The sequence below is a fragment of the Macrobrachium rosenbergii genome, chromosome 20 (genome assembly GCF_040412425.1).
Source record: "Macrobrachium rosenbergii isolate ZJJX-2024 chromosome 20, ASM4041242v1, whole genome shotgun sequence".
Classification (NCBI taxonomy): Eukaryota; Metazoa; Arthropoda; class Malacostraca; order Decapoda; family Palaemonidae; genus Macrobrachium; species Macrobrachium rosenbergii.
Window position 1 is genome coordinate 32,340,849 of NC_089760.1, and position 26,000 is coordinate 32,366,848.

General features: G+C 38.8%; 1 protein-coding gene across 6 annotated transcripts in view; it reads left to right on the forward strand.

The window, feature by feature from the left end:
• Positions 1-26,000, forward strand: part of LOC136849223 (serine-rich adhesin for platelets) — an 87,247-nt gene that overhangs the window by 6,979 nt on the left and 54,268 nt on the right. For 3 of the 6 annotated variants that reach the window (XM_067122428.1, XM_067122431.1, XM_067122429.1), the window contains exons 2-5: positions 836-890; positions 4,370-4,493; positions 4,827-4,934; positions 16,883-17,098. Coding sequence is in view for 3 of the 6 variants with exons in the window: in XM_067122425.1 (XP_066978526.1) it covers positions 878-890; positions 4,370-4,493; positions 16,883-17,098 (353 nt within the window). In the remaining 3 variants the exon portion in view is untranslated. The remainder of the gene's footprint in view (positions 1-835; positions 891-4,369; positions 4,494-4,826; positions 4,935-16,882; positions 17,099-26,000) is intronic. The other 3 variants (XM_067122425.1, XM_067122427.1, XM_067122426.1) reach the window with 1 other exon arrangement.

A 26,000-nucleotide genomic window follows, 5' to 3' on the forward strand; every position in this document is an offset into this window, starting at 1 on the left:
ATTCCAGTGAACAACTAGGTCATCCAAACTGGTAAATCACTGAAAAAGATTATTGAATAGAGTAAAAATTATATAGGGTGTTCACAGGTTTACAAATTTTGATCATGTTAGTGATCAAAACTGTAACTATGCTATGGATTGGTGAGAGTGAAATATTTGTCAGTTCTAATAATGGAAATGAATGTGTAAAATCCCCGCTCAACGGGTTTTCTTTAGTGAACCTCCCGTTTTCTACGGTGCCTTTTCTCCTGACCCTAGGTCGCATTACGTAGCCATGTTTTATTTATGTAAATATGCATTTATTGCTTACTCATTTGTGCCCTTTTGTATTGTATGTATGTCAGAGCATTTTTGTGTCTAATCTGTTAATTTTATTTTTGTCACGTTATCTGTATGTACCTTCCTGTCTCACATAGAGAACAATTGACCTCGGGTCACCTGTATGTCCTTGTGTGTCTTTGTACTGACGTCCGCACGCTGCTTTATAAGCGGGCTGCTCCCTTAATAAACTAGCAGTCAGTGTCTACCTGCTCTCTCTTTTGCATCCTCTCACAAATGTAATCAAGTCTCTGATTTATAAAAGAAAGTTTTGATAAGAATATGAAAATCAGACTAGGAATGTACAAAAATTTAGTAGAAAAGTATAAATAGTTGTAAGCAAGTAAAATCATGTGAAATCATAAAAGTGTGTTGGCAAAATGATAGCTTTTTTGTTTTTATTGTTAAATTTTATATTAGCAAGATGTTTACCAGTACTGTATATTTATGCATATGTTCATTGTGCTTTGGAGTCTTAGTATCTTATGTCTTATTAATACATTATTTTTCTCTTCAGGAGTGATGTTACTGCCACTTAGGAGTATGGCCCAGGCTGTCAATGGACCGACTATGTAAGAATTATTTTGTTTAATATTTTAAATTTTAAGTAAAATTTAATACTGTACTAGTACTTTAAATTTTAAGTAAAAAATACTCATGTAGTTTTTTGACTTGTGGAGGTATTTAGCTTTGTTAAAAGATCATATAGTTTAACACTATTTTATCAGTGATGATTTAAGTTTTGCATGATTCAGTCTTTCAGTGGACTAGAATAATGCTAATTTAATTTTGATCTTACAAAATTACAAGGTTCTTGTTTTCATTTACATAATTAAACCTGTTCATGGTCTGCAATGCAGTGGTTATTACAGTATTGTTTGATGACAGCTTTTTCTCTTATCCATCCTCATTGATCATTCAACTTAATTGTCTTTACTTGTCATGAGGTTTACATTGAATGGCTTTCATCTGATACTCAAAAAATTATAGGTACTGTATAGTGTACTGTGTATACTGTACTTGAAAAGTGAGAATTTGTAATTCAGAATAGTTCAGATTGGATAAGTTGTAATGATATTGCAGGTTGAATGTTCAGCTTTCATTCGTAGGGAGAGGAATGACTTTTGAACTTCATGCTGACTTTGAGATTGTGTTGATTTAGATTGTTTTCTACTTAATATTGAAGTGTGTAATGCATGAGCTTGAGTCTATAGCTTCTTTTTGTCATTAGATTGTGAAACTGGAGCAATACTTATAAAATTAAAATGCTCTGTTGTACTGACAATGTAACTGTCATGGCAGTCATGAGGTACTGTATTCCCTATTAAGCCTTTAAAATTCTGATGATGATGTGCAAATTCTGTCCTTCAAGATTCTGATCGCATCAACTGACTACGTTTAAAGAAAAAATTAACCATAGATATTTAGATGGTGGGCAGCACTGGAATGACATTGGCCTTGGGGGATGATTGAACTTTTTCACAAAAGTGGAACTGTTCAGAGAGCATTGTCTTTAGACCTTTTATAAATAGAAAATTTTAAAAAATTTTCCTAATTTTCCTTACTCTTCTGTTTGTGTTTTACCTGCAGTAACAAGGTATATACTGTAGTATGATAATAATATACAATATACTGTACAGTAATACTGTATACATAAACAGCATTGTAGGCATCTGATGCATCTGAAACCCCCATATCAGATGATGCTTTTTTCTAATTATAATGCTTTCTTGAATTACAAAGCTACCACTTTGTGACCATCCTTTACCAACTACAGTATAGGTGCTAACTTAAGTGGACAAATCTGTCCTCTGCAAGTGTTGCTGCATAAATGCATATTCCTTTAAGGAGACCATAAAACTTTTGCGCCATATGCTGAGAGCAGTAGAACTTCTCCTTTGAACCATGGTTACAGCAAATTATATTGTAATAATACAGTTCATTGAAAAAAATGTATGCACTTTGCTAGAGTAACACCAATTTCAGGCATGATAAAACAATCATTTAATTCCTGCTTAATTATTTTACTGTACTATAATATTACTCATAAGACAAATACTGTATCTAAAACTCCATTACAAGAAAAGAATAAACTTAACTTGCAATAATGATGCAACCTGATCGAAATGGATGAAGCAGATATGGCTGACCAACCTTGCTTAGTTAAATAATGAACTGTTGTTTTGGACTACTATTGTTGTATTGTCAGCAATTACAAACACCAGTGAAAGATGACACTGTTTTATCATTAATCTTCACCAAGGAAAAATAGGAAAAACTGAAGGCAGAGAAAAATTGGAAGACTGGAGAATAATATTAAGAAAGATAGAAAGAAGGAAAGAATAGATTTTATTGATTAAAGTATCCCCTAGGCTGAAGACAAATGGGAATGACAGGCAATCTTCAACAGGCAATCTTCAGGTGGTGGTGGGTTCCAGGGAGTTGTGGCTGACAGGGTGAGTGTTCTTGTTCTTCATAATATATAGTGACTCATAGACTGCTGATTGCACAGATAGGCTCATCTAGACAGATATTGTGTATTGAAATATCTGCAGATAAAAGAATATGCAGTCCTGAAGTGTTTTGTGTGGCACATTCTTCTTTTGAACTGCCAAGCAGTTGCCAATTCAGTTTCTGTCAGGCACCACATGCCACCCCTAGAAGTAGCAACCACAGCCACCCCAAGACCCCTAGTTATTTCTGGGACTGTTTCAGAAGTGTTTGCAGGTGGTTTCTCTTAAGGCTGGTCTCCTTCCAGATGCCAAAATGGGCACAGGAGCAAGAGGGCAAACTTTCTTAAAGGGACAGACAGAGAAGAGATGATCCCACATGCCTCAGATGGATGGACATTTCTGTTTGCCCTTTACCAGAAGGTCAACAAATTCCCTCGTAGGATATCAAGACAAAGAATTGTCTTGCTGCCCTGTTGTCTTTTCTACCCTCTCCTCTTGCAATGGTTCTCTCAGCCTGTCAAGCAAGAGGAAGACATTGTGGTTGCTGGTGGTCTCTCACATGACAGTCATATCCTTGTAGGCTGTCATTGGGCATCTGGTGTTCATAAAATCTGGTTCCCAAGAGCAGATAGTGGATTTGCTCCCTTCATCTAGCCAAGTGGTGGTGGGATCAGCCTACTTCTAGTGTGAGGATTACCTGACTTCAGGTGAAATTGTGACGGACATATGAAATTTATTTTACAGAGCAACTTGTGTACAGACATTCCATTGGATACTCCAGTGCTAGACAGGCTGATGTTCATGCATGCATCAGTGCATGGCTAGGGTATCCACCTCCTCAACCTCTAAGCCTTGAATGACTGGTCCCCCGAATGGAGGCTTTGTAGTGTCATATTGTTTTTTGTTTTATATGTGATTTACTTTTATTGTAAAAAGCCAATGTATGTCATCCCTATTTCTTTTGATCTGTGCAGTTTTTGTTTCTCATAATAGGATAGACAAGTTAAGCCATTTTTGGGCTGCTTAGAGGTAGCATAGCCTAAGCTAGCCTCTTCACAATTCCCATGAACACAAGTATCGCAGTCTCTGGAAATTAAGAGCGAGAGAGGTGAAAAGAGGTGTGAAGAGAAAGCTGTGTCAAATATCTGAACCTGAGTGCACACTTGAATAATAGTGCTTGATGAAGACATTCATTTATCCATTTAACTTGATTGTCTAGTGATGCTTTTCTAGGGGACTTTTCTTCCTAGATTGCTGGATAAGGATGTTGAATTTTGTTCTTCACTTGGTCTTTCGAGTGAAAATCGTTTTTAATGCAGTTCAATATTTACAAGCTAACATTTTGAAAGTAATTTTATTTTTTAATTTCTATATTTCTCATCAAGAGTTTTATGAAATACTAATGGAGATGTTGATTTTGCATGTGAGCTCTCTGAATGTAACAATGCATGTGTGAATGGTTTCTTAAAAGCTATTATCTGAGTTTTTGTTGGTACTGTTATCTTGTATAGAATAGCTTGTTTTACAGTGTTGTGCTATATTAATAAAATTTTATGAAAAATGAGTTAACCCCACCTAATTTTTTAATCTCTTTTCAGCCGTAAGACAGCGCTCAAGAAGTCACCCAGTGCCCTGCTCAACTGCTATACAGCTGAGGTATGAACGGGATAGATTGGAACTACAAAAAAGGGTTACAGAGCAGCTGGTGTCAGATGTTTTTGGGTTGGTATATTTTTTGTATTTTTGTGTTTTATTTTTCCTGGCTGTGTAGTGTTTTACAGTGCCACATTTTGGACTTTTTGATAAGTTATTTTGATATGATGTGTCCGAATGCAATTTAGAATAGACATTACAGTTGAGAACTAGTCTTTATTTTATTTTATCGCACTTACACATCATTCAATTTGCAACACCAAAGCAAACCTTGCATTTTGATGTCTTGTTTGAAGTATATGTAAGCATGTGTGCATCATATTTGTTTTTTATTTAAAAAAAATTTTGTACCCATAATCTTTTGGGGATTTTGATCTGTTTAGAGTAATTCACTGTTTTCAGTTGTCAAGGTCTGGGACTCAATTGGAAATAAGGATACTCACACAAATCTAAGAAAATTGTCAACCTCCATCCCTGAAGACCACCTGTGGAAATATGTAGACAGTAAAGGTTTGTCGTCTTTGAATGGTTAAAGGAATTACTGTGGCAAGAAATGAGTTGCTTTTAGCTTTGTTTTCAGATGAAGTTTTAGCAGATGTTATTTCCATTCAAGTGACTATAGATCCAAACTTCTTTATTGATAAAGCACTTTGTTCAAAAGTAGCTATCATACATAACTAAAGGATGTAATCCAATCTCGTGACTTGTGTATGAGAACTATGAACCAAAATTGATAAACATAACAATCTTAATTCTTACTTTTGCTCTTCATCCTTCTCCTATCTTTCCAGACATCCAAATTCATTTCCAGACATCTAAATTCATTTAGGTAAATGAAAACAGTTTTATTCATTTTTATATTTGCTTCCAAACAACCCCATTATTCGTATGTTGCATTGTTTTAGTGGACGGGAAATACCAACTCACACCAGCTCGTAGCATTCAAGATTGAGAAGCTTCTATGGCACATGCCCAGATTCTTCTTTCTTCACCTTTGTCAGTTATCCACTGGGTCATCATTATTTTCATTGCACTCCCAGGAACACAGTTGTCAGTTATCCACTGGGTCATCATTATTTTCATTATTTGTTCATTTTGTATACTGTAACATGCTACTTTCAGTCCTATAGTAATTTTTTACTTGTCATACCAGTGATTTGTGCTTTAGTTTGTTAAGGCCACTGTATGTTGTGTGTAGGCCCTGGTGGTGTTCACTTGTTTGATTTTTCCTGTGACTTCCTGTCATTCCTCAGTGTTCTTGACAGGGTCTACTTGGCTGAAGTTGTAGGTCATTTATATCTCCATTTGTTGAAGAATCCATCTCTTGTTTGGCTTGCCAGGGTCAGCTGGTCAGTAGTGTTTGCCTCATTTACTTGTAATGTGAGCTGTAATTGGTGGTTTCTTTTTGTCCAGAAGAGATTGTAGAAGTGGTGTACTGTGAGGACTTCTGGTCTTGTATGTTGATTCCACTTTTGGGTGTGTCTCCATGTCTCCCCCTCTATTTCTTTCCATCATGGAGTGAGTTTCTTCAGATGGTGCTTTAGCTCTTGTCATGCCTTCCCTTGTCATAATCTTGAGGTCAACACAGCAGCCCCAGTGGACTCTTCTTGTGTCATGCTCTTTCCTGCCTCTGAAGATTCTATTCTTGTGCTATCACTTTTGGACCTTCTGATCTTCCTGCCTCCATCTCCATCCCTCCTAGTCTCCTCTCCCACAATGCCAGTTCTGTGTGCTGAGATATTGACAAAATCTTTCTTAGCCCCTATTTGGGGTCAAATGTTTCCTGTTTTGCAGTGAGCTGCTTATGGTCAGGTGAGGTCAGTTACTGGCTCTTCTTTCAACAAATTAAAGCCTTAGTAGGAGCCCTTACATCCAGCAGTTGTGGATGCCCTCTGTTACTCATGCTTCCCGATGTTATGGATGCCCCCTCATTCCCTCTGCCTGGTGGAAGCCATGCTTTTCCTCAACCACCTGTCCCTTTGATGTCTGTGCTTCCAGTTCCTGTTCAAAGTCTTTTGTTCCCACCCTTTACTGTGACCTTTGATTGTGTTGACTGAGTTAATTCATCTATAGAGAGCATTGGCTTCAGACATTGCTCCTTTAGTAGGTGGAATTACTCCCAACAGGGTCACTATCATAGAAATTCAAGCAACTTGTTGTAGACTCTCTCTTGATATGGATAGCTAGAAGAAGAAAACTTCAAAGGATACAGTTTCCTTATGGATGTCAAATGATTATGGGAGCTTTATTTAACATGTTAGAGGGTGATTTGTTGCAAGTGAAGGTGAAGGCACACATGTGCTCTTTTCTTCTTTTTTCCCATTAAATGTAGTTTTGACCATGATGGTATCCTTCAAGTAGGAATTTGGAGGTTCAGTGCTGCCTTCACTAGATTGTGTGAGAGATGTAATTCATAAACTTTTGGATATCTTTTTTTAGGGTTTAATTGCTATAGTGGATTGTGCTTCTTACATGCAGGGAATGTTTACCTCCTTCATCCACCTCATTTCAGCTTTCATTCCCATCATCTCTCGGGCGAGGTTTGGCTTTCCTGGGTACCTGCCTTTGCATCAGGTTGCTTTTAAATGGCCAGTCTCATTCTCTTGCCAGCAGCTTACAAAGTAGAACCTATTGATTTGTATGCACATGACCTTCATACTTGATTTAGCTAAGAAGTGACTCTCTATCTTGTTTCTCTGCAGTCCTTCATTTCTTTTATTCTTGGTGAGTTACCTGAATGGTTTGGTCACCCTTGTCCTCTCTCCTTAATTACTATTCAAGCAACATATGGTTAGTGTGTTTGTGATAAACTGTTTCAGTAATAAAAACTATTTTTATAAACACCCCTTCAATTATAGAGTGAGAGCCTTCCTCTCTCTCCACTCTGTTCTGGCTTTTGAATTCTTGGTACAGGCTTTTGAATTCATGGTGCAGGAAAAGGGAAGAGAAGTGAGTGTCATATGCAGTTGTGGACATGTGCAGTAGAGCTATTTTGTACAGTTTACGTTGGTGTGACTGGTTATTTCCTGCCACAGAAATGGCAAAAAATGATTAATGACTTTTATTAAAAAACATAATTTTGTGCTATAAGACTAGAGTTGTGCTTTTACAAAATTGATAATCCAACACGTTGATATATATACTTGAATAAACATAAAACCATTATGTAACTTTTAAACAAGTAGCAGAATGATAATTGCACTACCAGTACCGTGATGATATTAATGAAATGACACCAAAGAATACAGAGTACAAAATGATAACATTGATGACAATACGTAATTGTAAAGTAACGTAAGAATGCAGTGATAGTAATAATGGCAGAGCTATTCCCAGAAACAAAAGCTTTACACACCTTACAAAGCTATCTCCCCTCTTTGAATTACTGTACAGCACTCTTACACCCTAAATCCTTAATTGATTCATCTTACAGTTCTAATTACAGTACAAGTGATTAGCTTGTTACTACTCTCAGCAGTGCCTTCTCCCACCTTCCAAAATGGTTTTCAATGGTAAATTGCAATGCTCACGAGAATATCGGATTCACCCAGATCATCATGGTACTGGACCATCATCATTGGAGTCTAGAATCTGCTGCTATTGAAGTTGCCTGATAGGAGGAGGGACTGTCATCTCATAGCTTCAGCAGGGCTAAGATATTTAACAGAGGTCCATTACTAGTTTGATATGGAGTCTTGCTGTTGAGCTTCTTGAGTCTTAGTTTTGGAACCGGGTGTTAGTAGTTACAGTGTCTTTATTACAGGCACTGAGTATGAGCATAATTAGGATTCATCTGTAGGAGTTTTTAATAATGCATATGGGATATCTCAGGAGGACAGAGGATTACACAACTAGATGGAACAGTGGTACTAGTAGAAAAGCATTTTGTAATTTAGAGGTCTTTAATGAAGAATGACATTGATTGTATGTATTCAGTGAAAAATAAAGGGAGTGGGGTCTAGTAAAACAGCTTGCCTGCATCTTGGTGGTAAGGTTGTGGGATTTCAGAGCAGATGAGATGTTTGTAACTTGTTTTGATGTGGGTGATTTCCTCAGTTGTTAGGTGGATCTTTCTGGCTTTTTGTGCATGAATGTGGGCCCCTATATGGGTGATTACCAGATGGTGTACAGAAGGTGGAAGATGGTGGGGCAGAGGTAATCAGTTATTGTTGACAGTAATGTCAGCCACACAAATACAAAAGGGAACCTGGAGCATTACCAACATTATTAAGAAAATACCAGTTCTTATCTGTGTTCGGAAGAGCATTTTTGGAATTCATAAGAAGTTGCTAGAAGGCTGATAGGCCTCTAAAGTAGGAATCCTGTTTGGTTAATGAAATTGAGGTTTACTTTCTGCATAAATTTTATGTTAAGTAGTGACTTGTCGGACATCATTTAAGGGATATGGCAAGTTCTTAGATTTCCTAAAAGGGCCTGGATTGTAAAAAATGTTTTAATCATAGTGTGACAGTTCCATTCTACATCATCAGATATTCTCATTCTCATTATGTACTGTATTTATGCTGGTTGTAAGACAAGTAACTCGTGTAAAACAAGTAGCTTATTGATTACTGGTCAGTATTTATGGCTAAACACCTAACAAACAAGTATTGCCTCCCAGTGGTCAACTGCCTCATTGAAAGCCTGAGCTGCTTTCTTGTAAGTGGAATACCATCACTGTCATCCTAATACCATCACTCTCATCCTTGGTGATGTCACGAAAAACAGGCAAGCAGATGTCCTACCTGAATGGAGACTGTTGCAGTGGCAGCATCTGGAGCATTCATTTCTACCTTAACCTGTTAAGCGTCCCCGGATGAGCTCGCTAACGTGCCTCATTTTCCTTGCAATTAGCGGTCATATCACTGATGATAGTTTTTCAAAGTTAATATTGATTTTTATGCTTATAATTCATGTACTGTAGTTAAGAGTAGGAATTTTATTAAATGATAGGATAAAAACTATTACTACTACTATTATTTTATTTCATAAGACTACAAAATACTGAATGAAAAGTGTTATACATACATGCACTATTATTCTTTCGTATGCCAATCTCTAAAGCAGGGGCTACACACAATCCATCTATGTACTCAACTGTGGAGACAAATGTTCTACATTCTCATCTAGAAACTGATTTGCAAATCTGTTTGTTTCTTTCACTAGGTAATCAATGATTTCATCACCAAATTATTTCTCAAAAATTCTAATGGATTCTCTTTATCCTCAACTGAAAATTTCACTGCCGGGATCAGCAACAAAAGTAAAGGGATATCTCTCTCTCTCTCTCTCTCTCTCTGAGTCTCTCTCTCTCTCTCTCTCTCACTCTCTCAATGAGAAGTCATCTTCACTCTCTGAGTCCAGTCCGCACTTCAATATCCTCGTCATGGAGGATTCAGAACTAGAGCTCATCATCAAATATGTCTTCAGTATCAGACACACTCGTCTAGGATTTGATTTATCTCACCTGAAGACATACCCTCCTTTTGTGACATTCATTGAGAACACGAAAACCGTGTTGTCTCTGAAAACAGAAAGAAAAAAATAGTCATCTAGGCATCAAGCGACCAACTGGAAAGAGTTGCCAGGAGGAAATAAGTCATCAATTACAGCTTACGTGTTCTGAGAGTGTTACAAATGATGTTCCAACATTTTCGATACAAGTAAACGTATTATTACGGGCTGACAGCTTGAAAAGCAGAGTTAAAGTCTTGAACGTAATATCCCGTTGAAGGCGCCACCAGTAGATCGCAGTAAACGTATTATTTCTACGCTTAACAGGTTAAATTGATCAGACCTATTGATCACTTTCATTTAACTTGCAGTAAATGGCTTGGCTGCACTCATCCCAGTGATTCTTTGAAAAAATCTAAGCATGAGGTCAATGCTTTCCAAGAACATATTGCTGTTTATCTGAGGATATTTTCTGCTTATCTTCTGTCTACAAAATTATGCTTTCTCCATTTTCATTAAACACTTCCCATGTACTGTGGATGTAACTTTAGTTGTCCTAGAAGCACCACAAAAACTAGCAAATTTTTTTCAGATCTTTTGAATAGAAATAAATAAAAATTCATTCTTTTTTTGCACCTTTACAACGTAAGCTGTCATTGTTGTCTGTTTTTCAATGAGGTATAAAATTAAAATTTTCTTGCATAGGATGGTTACTTCACTGGCTTTCTGTGCTTTGCAGAATTACCACCATCAGTATGATTCTGTTTTGGTGTCATATTTATGAATAAATAAATGCATTTCCTGGCTTTCTTTTACACTTTTAATACTTAATAATGTTTAACAGTGTCATAAAACAAAGTGTGAACTAATTAAGTATATATATAGGCAGTTACTAACTTGATATCTAATAGTTTAATGTACTGTACTCTGTGAATAATCTGTTGATAGATTGTGTATTGTGATAATTGATTAAAGTCAGTGAATAGTACTGCTTTGTAATGACACTCTCAGCAGGGACATTGTTCAGTATTTATGGGTGTATTTTAAGTAAAGAAATGAGTTTATCAGACTCACTTTATACTAATTCTACTTTGCCTATCTTTTATGGATTCTACGGGTGCTATTGATTTAGTGTGTATGCATTGGGTAGGCTATGTAAATTACGATGTTAAGCTTAGGTTTTTGGGTAAACTGCCACATTCAAGGAGTTGGACATTGGTCAAACCCACCTTCCGTGTACAGTAGTTGCACCACCCCCTTGGTGCTAGGAGTTATTGTGACTTACTGTACCTTTGAGGTATTAGTATATGAGTTGATTGATTCTCCAGTCTGATTGTGACTTGCTACTTGCTGCAAGGTTGTTGCAGCCCAAGTTATATTTGCAGGTTTAACATACTCTTGTTGCAGCACCATAAGTCTGCACTCGGCTATAGTTTTACTTATCATGGGTGTGCTTAACTTGGTTTGTAAGGAGTAGGATTGTTTAGGTTCCCATGAGGTAGGGCTTCGAGGAAGCTTTTCAGAGTTCAGCACCATTGCTAGCCTGTTTAGAATTAGAATCTGAATACAGGCAGTGCCTGGTTATCGGTGGCATTGGTTATCAGCATTTCGGTTTTACAGCACTTGGCTAACTATGTTGTTAACCTGATTTTCAGCAATGGTAATTGATGTTTGGCATTGGTAAGCAGTTTATCGGCATCGCAAGTGGTCTATCAGCATCAGCAAGCAGTTTATCAGAGCCGATAAGCTGTTTATTGGCGCTTACGATGTTGTAAACGCCATTTATTACCATAATTATCAGTGACTTTTGGTTATTGGCAATTTTCAGATCTCGGCACTCGGCTAGGAATGGAACCCCCGCTGTTAACCGGGGCCTGCTAGTATAGCCTTCAGGTCTCAACAGGTGCTTTATCTTGGCCAAGATTACTAAGTGGTAGTTTTTGCTGGGCAAACTGAAATAAATCAAATGCATCACCCTTATCCATAGGGTGAATTTAGTGTAGGTTACATGGCTGAAACAATCTTAAGATAATATCCCTGTCAGCACTATGACAATATTAAAAGCAAAAATTTGAATAATACAGAACTGGAGAAATAATGATCATGGTAATAATAACAGGACCTCTCCACAATCATGAGACCTCTACACACCTAACACTGTCAGTTACAAATTGATCAATTTTTTCAGCCCGTTATAGTGTTAATTTATGTACCTCACTTAGCGCCTCATTAACACTGTTTGATTCCATGTCTGATGAGATGTTTCCATGCTCAAATAATTTGTGCAGTTTTTGCGTGATTAATGGTTATTAGAAGTCAAAGCTTTAAAAGTTGTACTTTACAGGCAGTCCCCAGTTATCGGCAGCATTGGTTATTGGTGATCCGGTTTTACAGCATTTGTCTAGCAATGACGATAATTGGATTTTCGACACCGATTCCTGGTTATTGTCGCTGATAACCGGTTATCGGCGTTGATCGCTGGTTATCAGCGACGCTGATCACCAGTTATCGGCAACGCTGATCACTGGTCATCAGTGCCAATAACCGATTATCAGCATCGATAACCAGGAATCAGTGCTATTATCGCCGATTTTCAGTTATCGGTGATTTTCAGTTATCGTCACGCTGTCGGGAATGGAACCCCGCCAATAACCGGGGACTGCCTGTACTGTAATTCTTTTCTTGCTCCATAATTCTTTTCTTGCTCCATTTTCATTAACAGATAATTTTTATGTCAGGTACACTGTATGGGAGGCAACATTTATTACTCATTGGAAAATAGAGTAGAATAGTTTCATACAGTAAACACACCTCCAACTTGTTTCAGAATTTCAAGGTAAATACCTGTAATGTTATTTAACCCTTAAACGCCTATTGGGCGTATCATACGCCGACTAAAATTGTCTGTTGGTGCCGAGTGGACGCATACGCACGTCGACTACAAAAATTTCAACCTTCGGTCAACTTTGACTCGACCGAAATGGTCGAAAAACGCAATTGTAAGCTAAAACTCTTACATTCTAGTAATATTTAATCATGTACCTTCATTTTGCAACAAATCGGAAGTCTCTAGCACAATATTTCGATTTATGGTGAATTTTTGAAAAAAACTTTTTTCTTACGCACGGGTGGTAACTCAGCCGAAAATTTCATAAATTCTTTCGTCATTTTGTCGTAATTTTTGCACTGTTCTATATTAGCCGTTACATAAAGTTTTATATATGAAAATGTGTGCAATTTCATGTACAATACAGCAAAATACAACCCATGGTTGTAGCTTTTATCAGTTTGGAAATATTTTCATATAAACCACGATAACTGCCAAAATTTCAACCTTCGGTCAACTTTGACTCGACCGAAATGGTCACAAAACGCAATTTTAAGCTAAAACTCTTACGATCTAGTAATATTCAATCATTTACCTTCATTTTGCAACCAATTGGAAGTCTCTAACATAATATTTCGATTTATGGTGAATTTTTGAAAAAAACTTTTTCCTTACGTCCGCCCCAGAAATTCTTTCGTCACGTTGTCGTAATGTTTGCACTGTTTTATATTAGTCGTTACATAAAGTTTTATATATGGAAATGTGCGCAATTTCATGTAGAATACAACAGAAAATAACTCATGGTTGTAGCTTTTATCAGTTTTGAAATATTTTCACATAAATCACGATAACTGCCAAAATTTCAACCTTCGGTCAACTTTAACTCCGAAATGGTAAAAACGCAATTATAAGCTAAAACTCTTACATTCTAGTAATATTCAATCATGTACCTTCATTTTGCGAAAACTGGAAGTCTCTATATTTCGATTTATGGTAAATTTCTGAAAAAAATTTTTTCCTTATGTCTAACCTTCGTTTAAAATTCTTTCTTCGTCATGTTGTCGTATGTTTGCAAATCTTTTACATTAGTCGTTACATAAACTTTTATATATGAAAATGTGAAATTTCATGTCAACAGAAAATAGCTCATGGTTGTAGCTGTTATCAATTTTATTTTTCACATAAATCGAAAATTTCAACCTTTATTTAACTCGACCGAAATGGTAAAAAATCGCAATTGAATAAAACTTTAATTCTAAATATTCAATCGTTTAACTTCATTTTGCAATAAATTGGAAGTCTCTAGCACAATATTTCGATTTATGGTGAATTTTTAAAAAACATTTTCCTTACGCCCAGCGCTGTAACTCGGCCGAACATCTCAGAAATTCTTTCGTCTCGTTGTTGTAATATTTGCACCGCTTTATATTAGTCGTTACATAAAGTTTTATATATGAAAATGTGTGCAATTTCATGTACAATACAACAAAAATAACTGATGGTTGTAGCTTTATCAGTTTTGAAATATTTCCATATAAATCACGATAAATAGAAAAAATTCGACTTTCGGTCAACTTTATCTCGACCGAAATGGTCGAAAACTGCAATTGTAAGCTAAAACACGTACAGTCTTGTAATATTCAATCAATTAGCTTCATTTTTCAACAAACGGGAAATCTCTAGCACAATATTTCGATTTATGGTGAATTTTTTGAAAAAATTTTTTTTACGTCCAGCTAATATGAATTCATGCATCATTTTGTGATAATATTTTCTCTGTGTTGCTTTGATCGTTTTAAAATTTGTTATATACCAAAATCATCGCAATTTAGTGTACAATACAACTAAAAAAATTAACTCATTAGCTTTAACCGTTTTGCTTACAGCACGATTTGTATACAATTATATGTTTTTTTTTGCTGTCATATATTCCAATATTTATATATGATAATGATATTTTTTTCATTTCTGATGGTTGCATACTAAACTTCAGGCAATGACAAAAATGAGCCAAAATGAACTCTTAATCTTGAAAACTAAGCGTGCTGTGATTTTTGAAAAAACTTTTTTTCCGCTCAAATAAACTCACCCCAACGCCGCCTGCATACGGAGACGTTTTTGTAAATAGGGCTTCAAGCAACCGTTAAAGGGTTAATGGCACTAGACACAACTCCTCCAGTTGATTTGAAGACCCAGCTGCTGGCCTACTTGAATCAGGAAGTCTTAGTGATGATTGACTTCCAGGTCCAATGCTGTTATGATTAACCAATTGTTTAGGGTATGTCTGGGCCTGATCCAGTACCTGTGGGCTCCTGCAGTCAGTGTCATCAAGGTCCAAGTAAAAACATGAGGAGCAGTCACCAGTTCAAAACACAGACCTTGAATTGGTATACCTTTCACGAATACACAAACTGAAGTATTCTCCTTGGAGCTAGGTGATTTGATATGTGGAAGGAGGCATCCTTGAGGTTCCAGTTTGCTAGAAAATCGCTTTTCCCAATTGAGTGTTGCATGTAGGCTACTTTCCATCCTGAAAGGAGTTTGCTGGACAAATTTATCCAGCAGGCTGAAGCCAATCGGGCCCCACCCCAAGTTGGCTTACTAACTGAAGATGGCAGCTCATTGGTATTGCTAGCAACTGAAAAAAATGATAGCTTAGTTGTATTGTTGGATTCTTTACAGTGCTTTGGTCCCGAGTTCAAGCCTTGCTCAGGTTGTGATAGATTTTCACACATACAACTTGACTGTCCTTGTGATTTAGGAATGAGGTTTGGGGGCACATATGTTTATTTCTTGAGTCATCAGTAACCAGTTGCTATGTATGGAGAGGGACATGACCATTTTGTAATGTTAATGTTCAGTCCCTAGGATATTGTACAGCAGCACAATGATGTGTTCCTTACTTCTTCTGCTCAGTAGTGGCCTTTAAATCTTAAACTTTTTAAGTGCAGAGGCCTGTTATCTCATCTTGCACCATCACCATTTAGTATCTGCTTCAGCAACATTGACCTCACCTTGCTGTCGAGAGCCTTGAACCTCTTAGGGTCTCTAGTGTACATGTTGTATTCTGTAGGTCCTGAGAAGGGGGAAGCATGTTTCTACAAAAAGTCAGTAGGCAGTCCTAATGACTTCCAACACCCTCTGCTCAGTTCCTAACTCCTTCCATTATCTACATAATTTTTGGAAACAGATCCCCAGTAGAGGAAGAATTCTTTGTGGTAGAGTATAGTCGTCATTGTCCTCTGCCTCCCCTACAGGGGACTTTGCTGTAGTTCCAGCATATTAGAAACCCTCATGTCTCGATAATGCTAGAAGTCAGAAGGTTAAAAAATTCCCTGGGCCAACATCTTCATCAAGATGTTGGCCTAAGGATAGATGATCTAGTGAATAAACCAAACTCACTCTTTTGCTGTAAAATAAAATTGCAGTTTGGCAAGGAATATGGCAACAAATTACATGCTAAAAAGGAATCTTTTGCCATTTTGGGTTTCCTTCCGAAGCACAGGGAAGAATATTAATGAACAATTGACCAGTATTGTGTAAGTGTCTGGTTAATTGTAACCCAAAAACTCTGTAAATTACTAAATAGGCTTTCCCATGGTTGTCCACTAATATGAAAGGACATAAAAAAATTATCATTTTCTATAAAAGGATTAGTGATATATGTTGGATTCATGGACTTTTAATGGGTGCTCAACCCCAGTCTTGTTACATACCCTTTGGGTATTCTTCTAGCCTTGGGACCTTGGGAAACTGTTTGCCCTCAGAGTGCCAAGATTAAGATGACGACTATCATCTCTCTGAGGTTCTTGGAGAGTATGTTGTATACAAAATGAGTGGTATACAGTAGTTAAGTTTGAGAAAGCAGTCTTTCTTAAAAAATTTGATACAGTGAAAATTTTATAAATTTACAGATATTTTTATGATGCGCAAGTATTTTGAAACTTGAAAAGAAAAGATTGAGTTCATATTTCTATTTTGTGATTTATTGACAACACAATAGTAATGTTAGTTTTGATGTACTCTGTTTTCTTATTTTAAAATATCAGTTTGTACATTAGTGTGATTTATAATTATTAGAGATATATGTTTAACAAGACTTCTTGTAGATTTTTTGTTTTGTTGATTCTTGATGGTATTTTAGTTTTTCCTGCTACAATTTTTTTTTTTATTCCAGTTTATATGAGAAGTCACTTTTTGTGGACTTGAAGCTTGAGGCTTCAAGAGGCAGTATCTATTGCCATCAACTTTTTTTTGCGGCTCGAGTTCCTGGTGTGTGGCGTCTTCTTCGAGAGATATCCAAGTTTCAGCGCCCTGCTGGTGGCCCTCACAATAACCTGCTTTCCATCCAGCTGCCCAATTTAGAGTGCCAAGAACTTCAAAAATTTACTAGGTAGGTTACTTGAATTTTGATGTTGCTAAGCACCAGTGAGCTTGCTCCAAACAATGGAATTATCCTTATGGTCTTAGCCAAATTTAAAGTGGATTGATTTTGAAAGGTTATTTAAGGTACTGTATAAAATTAACAATATTTTATGTAACAGTTTCGTCTAGAAACTAGAATGGTAAACACAAGCTTTTATCTGATGATTTCTTCCTTAGAGTTGTGCTGCTGTCCCGGCTAAATATGTTAAGATGTTTTAAGTTCTTTTTCTCCATTTTTCATTCATCCTCTGGCTGGAGTGATTGCTTATTGACATGACATGGTACTTGGTGTAGTTTATGTTTGCTGATTGGATTTGAAGGAGGTTGAAAATATATAGCATGCCTCAGTATTTGTAAAGCTGGAGTGTCTTGTATGTGGTGTTTTCTTCAGAAACATTTATTTGAAGCAACAAATTTTGAAATACAATAGAAACAAGTACCAATTATTTTAAAGATCAAAACTGTGAATTGTCACGTTTGGAAATTGTTAAAAACAAAATGTTACTAATAATCAGTAACACATAGATTTTATATACTGTAAATGACTGAATGGTAATACTATGTTGAAAACATGACAGAGGGCTACCCATAATTGATTACAAAAACTCATGAAAGAGATTACAGTACTTTGAAAATAAAAACTATTTACAGTTGTATGAAACAAGGGGTTAGATTTTACAAACAAAATGTAACCAAGTGCTTCTTTTAAATGGATTTCCATTTCTAGAAGACAAAAATTTTCATATCTCCAATGCAGCTTCTCAGGTTCTGCAAGTATCTGTAGTTGCTCCAACATTTACGAATAGTATAAAGAGAACAATTTGTTGTATACGGTACAACAAAAAGAAAAAAATTGCTTAGATATTCCTCCTCATAAGAAGAATCTGTTCCTTACAGAAGAAATAAAAATCAGTAATGTAAACAGTTAAAATTAGTTTAGTAAATATATAAAGCAAGTGCAAAATGATTGAAGGAATTTGTCATGCCATTTGATGAAACGTCAAATCTCATAGATCATATACTGTACAGTATTTGGAATTGTATATGATCTCAGATTTTAAATTTTTGTTTTCATTATAATGCCTTACCAAAACACTGTAAAAGCTTTAATTTCTTAAATTTCGACACGTCCGAGATATATTTTTTCAAACTTTGTTTGGAACGCTTATATAATTGGCGGGAGACCCAGCGCCACCGGATGCCGGTGGGGAGAAATGGAAGGAGACCCGCCCAGTAAACAGCTTCAGTTTCAATCTTGGGCGTGTTATGAACACATCTCGCGCGTCCGTTCGTTTCAAACTGTTTGGATAACTTCATCTTGATGCGCTCCTTTCTGGCGTCTCTTTTTGGTGAAGTACTCAGTGTCTTGTTTGTTAATCTAACTAGCTTATCTCTGTGAAATAGGTAGCTATGTTGGATCCCAGCTTCTCTGGATCTAGAGTTTGCCAGGGAATTGGTGCTCTTCCAAACTTGTTAAACTTAAGTACGACCGTAACTCTTTGTGTACGGCATGTAGGGGGCAGGAGCGTTCCCAGGAGAACACATGCAGTGAGTGTATTAAATGGAGTCAGGAGTTTTGGCACACGTACAGTTCCCATCAGGTAAAGTGTGTTAAGGATAGGGATAGGAAGGTTTTTAAGCGTAATGAAACTAGGCTAACTTTTTCGCGGGTGGCGTCGGCGTCATCCCCTTTACCGGCTGTTCACTCCTCCTTCCCACCTCCCTCCTCTACCGCTGCTTTTACCCCTCCTCATGTTCCCCCCTCTTCTTCACCAGCTTCCCAGTATGTTTTCCCTAAAGCCAAGCCCAGCCTCGAGGCTGATAAATCAGAATTTGTTCTTTTCAGAACTCGAATGGTAGTGCAAATGAACGTTTTCATAGATTCTGTCTTAAGTTTAGTGCGTTCGCGCCATAGTCCAGGCGTTAGTGTTGGTGATGACGTAAATGTTGGTGATAAGAATGTTGTTGTTCGTGATCGTGTTTCAGGCGAGTCTGCTCATTTTTCTGACTCTTTTGAGCAAAGGTAGCTGTCCCGCTCGCCTTCTGAGGCTAGAAGACAGTCCGACGCTGGCGAAAAGGTCAGAAATTCTTGCCCACGAGCAGGCTCGTCCTCTAAGGCACCGAAAAGCCTTAGTCCTTATGTTGACAGGCGTAAGCTTGACTCTGTGTCGGAGCGGCGAAAAGCTTCGACGTGTCGTAAACGCACAAGTTCGTGTAGTGTTTCCCCATCGACTCGTCGCTCTTCTCACCATCGTCGGCATCGCAGGATCGTGTCCCCAGAATCTTCGTCAAGTCGTTCGGCTTCGAAACATCACTCCCTAAGGGTAAGTTCTTCAGCTGAGAATAGCAACAGTTCATCTTCAGTCTCTTCATCTTCCAGCTCTTCAGTTCCTCCCCCTCCTTGTCATCGCAAGTGGGATCATGCCTCTCGGCCCTTAAAGAGGCAATCTTCTGATAATTCCTGCCCTAGGGGCCCTAAACTCTGTAAGTAAAGGACAGCTAGCCCTGCACCGGGTTACTCAAAATGGGGTTCCGATCAAGAAAATGCATTTCAGACACTCCCTCCCAAGTCACTTAAGTCAATCAAGATGCCTAGCCCTCTCCAGAAGGGTCTGCATCAAGTTCCCGTGCCTCTTCCTCCTCCTCCTATACAGGAAGTGTCTGCTCTTTTGGCTTCATCCTCACCTTCCCAGGAATCTAGTCTGCTGGAAGAGAAGCTAGAAAAGATAGTCCGCAAAGTCCTTTGTTTTCCTGGGGACCAAGAAGTTGTTCTTCCTCAACTCCTAGACGTTCTTGGCATGGAACGGATTCTTTCAGGTGAAGAGGAAGGTCCCGTTGACTCAGTGCCTTTTTCTCATTACACTTCTCTGCTTGACTTTCGGCTGCAGTCGTACCCTCAACATTTTCAGCCGACAGCCCCCCTCTTCCCCGACTTCCACGTTGATACTGGGAAAGCAGTGTCCTGACAGTTCCCTTCCCAAATTAGTACTCTCCACCCCCTCCAAGAGAGCCTTGAAGGAGGTAGAGGCTTGGTTGGAAGCTAAGAGATCCTCTGGTAAAGCTCCTTTTGCGTACCCTCCTTCAAAGCTGTCGAAAAGGAGGCAAAATTATTACAGCACAGGAACTTCTCCTTCACTAGGCTCTGCAATCTCAGCACAAGGGGACTTTGGCTCCCTTGTGGACCCTTCAAGACGCATCTCCTTTGAAGCTGCCAAGACTTTCTTCCTTGCCCTGGATGTAGAACACCTTTCCAAGAACCTCTACAAGCTCCTAGAGATTGTAAGTTTCTCGTTTGGTCGTTGGGAGCTATTTTTAAACATGTTGAGCAGGCTAATATCGCAGAAGACGTCGTGGAGAGAATCACGGCATTGCTATCCATGATGCGGCAGGCGAACTTTCCTCCCTCTTCGCCATGGCCACTCTGAAGAAATGGGAGTCTTGGTGCTCTTTCTTATCTAAGGCTGTGACTTCTTTGCAAAAGACAGCCTTGATGTTCGCACCTTTTGACAAGGAAGGCCTTTTCCCAGAAGCGATAGTGAAAGATGTCCTTTCAGCCACGGATAAGAAGGCGGCATCGCACATCCTGTCTATGTCTTCCACCAAACCCAGGCTTGCTCCCGCTCCTTTGACCAAGATGGTATCTCCTCTTAACAGATTGGGAGGAATGGAGTGACAGAGGTGCAGATCAGCGGGTGATTCAAGTGCTCCAGGTAGGCTACCGCCTTCTGTTCGTCCAACCTCCTCCTCTCTCCACTTCTCCCATTTCCTTGACAGCATACTCAAGAGGCTCAGTCAAGTTTTTGGCCCTAGAGACAGAAGTCCAGTCTCTCTTAAGGAGAACAGCCATCAAGAAGTACAGGACCTGCCCCCAGGATTCTACAACCCCTGTTTGTAGTCCCCAAGTCATCAGGGGTGGAGGCCAGACTCAGCAAGCGCTCAATCTGTACTTAGGAAAAATGGAGAAACAGAACCGTCTGTTCTTCAGATCTAATGGGGGTTTGGATGGTGACCCTCAAGCTGACTCCATTCCAGTACATCAAGACCCCAGGAGGTATCTTCTGTTCGTTTTCAAGGACAAAGTTTACCTCCTCTCTGCTCCCACTTGACAGCCCATTTCACTTCTCGACAGCATCACTCACCTGGAGGGAGGCTTTTGTAGTCAAGACTTTTCCATTCATCATCAAGGACCACTGCATGGAGACCTTCAAGAACCCTAGGTTAGCTCTCTTAGAGATTCTGTCATCGGAAAAGTCGTTAATCCATTCGACAGATGATTCTTTATTTGGGGATGTCTCTGGACAGTCTAGTTTTTCTGGCTTTTCTGTCCCCAAAAGTCATCCTTCCTTCTTCACGGGTTGGAGAAGTTTCTCCTCCTGGACAGTTGCTCCGCCAGTCAGTGGATGGCTCTCCTGGGAACTCTGTCATCAATGGAACAATGTTACTTAGGTCGTCTACAATGAGACCCTTGCAGTTTTTCCTGAAGAGTGGGGGCAGAAGAACTCAACTGGACTCCACGGTCTTCAAAATTCCCCGACGTCAAGAGACATCTGGATTGGTGAAATCACCGAAAGGCTGGAGGATAGTTCTCCTCCCAAGACAACCATCTCTGCAGATGTTCTCAGACACGTCAATGACTGGCTGGGAGCACATCTTGCAACTTTTCGTTAGGGGTTTAGTCGTTCCGAGAGCCCTGCATCAACGCCTAAGGTACTGACATTCACCTCGCCTCTCCAGGATTTTTCGCCCACACTCAGGCCAAGGATTGCTGTTCACCCGACAACTCTGTGGCTCCAGCTTATATTCGGAGGGAGGTACCGTTACGATTTCCTTATTTTATATGCAACATTTATTCTCCATATGAACTCCTAAAGACAATTTTATGTCAATCATCAAGTCATGAAAATAATGGACTTTCTAATTACATTTCATTGAATAACTCATGGACCTTTCCATTCTTTAGTTAAATCATTATTACTCTTAAGTACTTTAAAAGAATATGTATACACAGGAATATTGTCACCTTAGAGTATTGCTCCTGCTGAAACCCTTAAACTTTCTGAAATAATGGAATACAAAACAGGATACATAAAACTACTACAAAAAAAACCAATAACAATTTATTATAAAATTATCCAAGGAAATTAAATAGAACTATGAGTAACAACATATAATCAAGGTCTTCCAACAATTACTTTTCCCCAATCCTTAACCTTCTCAAGTACTCAGTTGAGTATCAAAAGAACGATTATGGATATAAACATAAGGTTACTAAATGAATACATAACAGGTTATTAACTAAACGGTTCAAAGTTAACTATTATCAATTAAATAAGGATCCCAGTACAAACTTATAGTGTGATAGTTACTTTGGAGTTAACTCTGTGAGTTACTTTAGCAATTACTTTAAGAATTACTCTACTGGAGACAGTACCCTTATCAATAATAACAATTTTAGGTCCAGAGCTACAAATACAACGGGAGAGAATGTGCCAAAACATTAAATTACCACAAGCACCATTAACTGTGGAAACAACAATACCTGGACCAACACCATCAAAGGCTTTTACACCCTCGATCTTAAATGACAACAGCATACCCAGCTGTACACGACTTATACAAAACACAGCCTATCACGATCTCTCTTAAGCCCACAATCACAAATGAATTATCCTAATTCCAGGCTTATGTTCTCAGATAGTAAAAACAATGTTTACCCAAATCCTCAGAGCACAACTTCAGACCATGGTCAATACATTCCTCCCCTTCTTGTTAACCAGCACACAATTCCCTTTTCTCCGTTTAAACCATCGAACCACAGGTGGACAAACTCTCAACTGGCCTCTGTATCAGGATCAACTATATCCACCGGCCCTTCTGTCACTGCTCAACTCTCCAGGACTTCCACTGCATCTCGAATAGAAAACATAAAAACAAGGGGATTAGTTGTTAAACAAGCAATATCTTACTCCTCAACAATTACGAACTTTATGGTACTCAAACGTCTGTAAGGATCTTAAAGAAAAGAAACAGGAACAACGACAGACTCTTGGCTAGAGTACAGTTATAAACGATGGAATTTTTACTAAAGTTCGTAACATACCCGTTCCTTCTCCCTGTTCAAAACTGCGAAGGACCTTCTTCTGTGGGCGGACAGCAACAGGGTGGCCCTGTTCCCTTGGTTTGTGCACGGAAAACTGAACGTTCTTGCGGACCAACTCAGCCTTTGGAACCAGATTCTTCCGGCGGAGTGGACCCTGCACCCACAAGTATACCTGGATATGTGGAATTTGTGGGGCACTCCCATGATAGGCCTCTTCGCTACCTCCAAGAACCATCGTCTCCCAGTGTTCTGCTCGCCAATTCCAGAACCTCTGACTCACTTGGTGGCCGCCATGCTCCTAGACCGGACGGACCGGTTTGTTTATGCCTTTCCTCCTTTAGGGCTCATCAGGCAAGTGATAAACAAAAGGAAATTCCATCAGAACGTCGAATTGATCCTTATTGCCCCGTTCTGGCCAAGGAAGGAGTGGTTCCCGGACCTGCTAGATCTCCTGATAGACTTTCCAAGGCTTCTTCCTCAAAGGAAGTCTCTTCCCAGACAACCCCACTTAATGAAGTTCCACCAGAGATTGTCCACTCTCGCTCTGACAGCCTTCAGACTGTCAGGAAGCTCATCAGAGCGTGAGGTTTTCAAGCAAGGCTGCAGCAGGGACTCCTCTAACAAATTATGCCAATCCATGTGGACAGTCTTCAGGAATCGGTGTAGAAAAAATAGCATCTCCTCTTCTTCGACGTCTATAACTCAACTTGCCGGTTTTTTCATTTACTTAAGTGATTCAAGAAGGTTGATGCCATCAACCATCAAGGGTTACAGAGCCATGCTATCCTCCATCTTCTCCCTTAGAGGGTTAGACCTGCCGAATAACCAAGACTTGTCAGATCTCCTCAGGTCTTTAGACACAGCTAAGACCTCAAAACCTTCCCTTGCCTGGAATCTGGATGTAGTTTTGAGAGGGTTGGTGTCCCCAAGGTACAGACCTTTAGAAGAACTTTCTCTTAGAGACCTCACTAAGAAAGCCCTTTTTCTGGTTACCTTAGCAACAGCAAAGAGAGTTATTGAAATACATGCCATGGACAAGAGAGTGGGTTTTTCACAAGGTAATGCTGTTTGTTCTTTCACCTTGAATTTTTTGGCCAAGAATGAGTCCCCTTCCAATCCTTGGCCTCAGTTCTTTACAATTCAAAACCTCTCCGAGGTGGATGGCCCTCAAGAATTAGAGGCCTTTTTGTGCCCTGCTAGAGCTATCAAGGCTCACTTAGCCAGAACTGCCAACATCAGAGGAGATTCCTCTAACCTCTGGTGTTCAGTGAAAGACCCAACCAGACCTTTATCCAAAAAATGCGCTTGCTTTCTTCGTCAAGGAACTCATTTTGGAGGCGCACAGGCACATCAATGAAGAGGACGCACGCCTAGTCAAGTCTCACATTCATGAAGTGCGCTCAATAGCAACGTCAGTGGCTTTCCGTCATGTTAAGTCACCTTCACAGATCACACAGAGCACCTTCTGGAGATTGAAATCAGTGTTTGCATCTCACTACCTTAGGGATGTCGAAGTTGCGTACCAGGACCTGTTTGCGTTAGGTCCCATATCTATAGCTGGCTTGGTTTTAGGGGGAACACACTAGGGGTGGTAGGTTCTTTACCTTACCTTCTCCTTGTGATTTTATGGTTGCTGAGTTAAAGGGAAGCTGGGGGTGTTCAGTTCACCTGGAGTACCCTCCGATCTAGTTTTAGCTGTAGAGGGTATAGAGAAGGGGGATGTTTTGTTTTTAATTAGTTCTAGGTTAGGCGGTGAGGCCTGTTTTCAGTCTGGTTGCTTTCCAGTTGCTCAGGGCAAGAGCAAAGGAAAGTCACCCCTTGTCTTAGTCAGCGGTGTACTTCCCTGACTACTAGGGGTGTTATGGAGCAGAGTAGCTAGCAGTGCTTACGCCCAATGCCTGTGCAGGTAGTGGAGCTTCAACCAGCAGCAGTACCTCCCTGCAAAAGCCCATCTACCAGGTAAGGAGACACCTGCCTTTTTGTTGGTAGGGATCCATATGATGCCCATGTTTAGAGTTTGTCCCTTTTTTATGAGGTGTACCCTTTCAATAACTGATACCTCATCCCCTGCCCTTCCACCTTAAATGTGGAATGAGCTTTTACAGTGTTTTGGTAAGGCATTATAATGAAAATGACATTTTTATGATAAAATGAAATTTCATTATACTTACCAAAACACTGTAACTTAAAGGCCTCCTCCTCCCCGCAGGGGGAGCGTTATCTCAGGCTGTCACTTATTATGTATGCCAAGTTTGAAACTGAAGCTGTTTACTGGGTGGGTCTCCTTCCATTTCTCCCCACTGGCATCTGGTGGCACTGGGTCTCCCGCCAATTATATCAGCGTTCCAAACAAAGTTTGAAAAAATATATCTCGGACGTGTCTAAATTTAAGAGATTAAAGCTTTTACAGTGTTTTGGTAAGTATAATGAAATTTCATTTTATCATAAAAATGTAATTTTTGGTAACAAATTATATTGGATATTTAATTTAATAATAAACATTTTAACTTGTTCCTTTTTTTCAATTTTAGACATTTTTGAAGTCTTAAATTGATGATTCGAAGATTGGTTTTTGGAGTACTGTAATTTGTGTTCAAAGTTATTGTATCTTAATTTTTGTCTATTTCATAGATATATTTTGAAGATTTTTTTAAAGACATAATTTGGATTACCAGACTAGATCAAAGAATGGGAAATATTTTTATTGGAACTAGTTTCAGTTTCAGCAAACTGACAGCTTTATAAGGGATGGAGCTCATATTCTTATCCA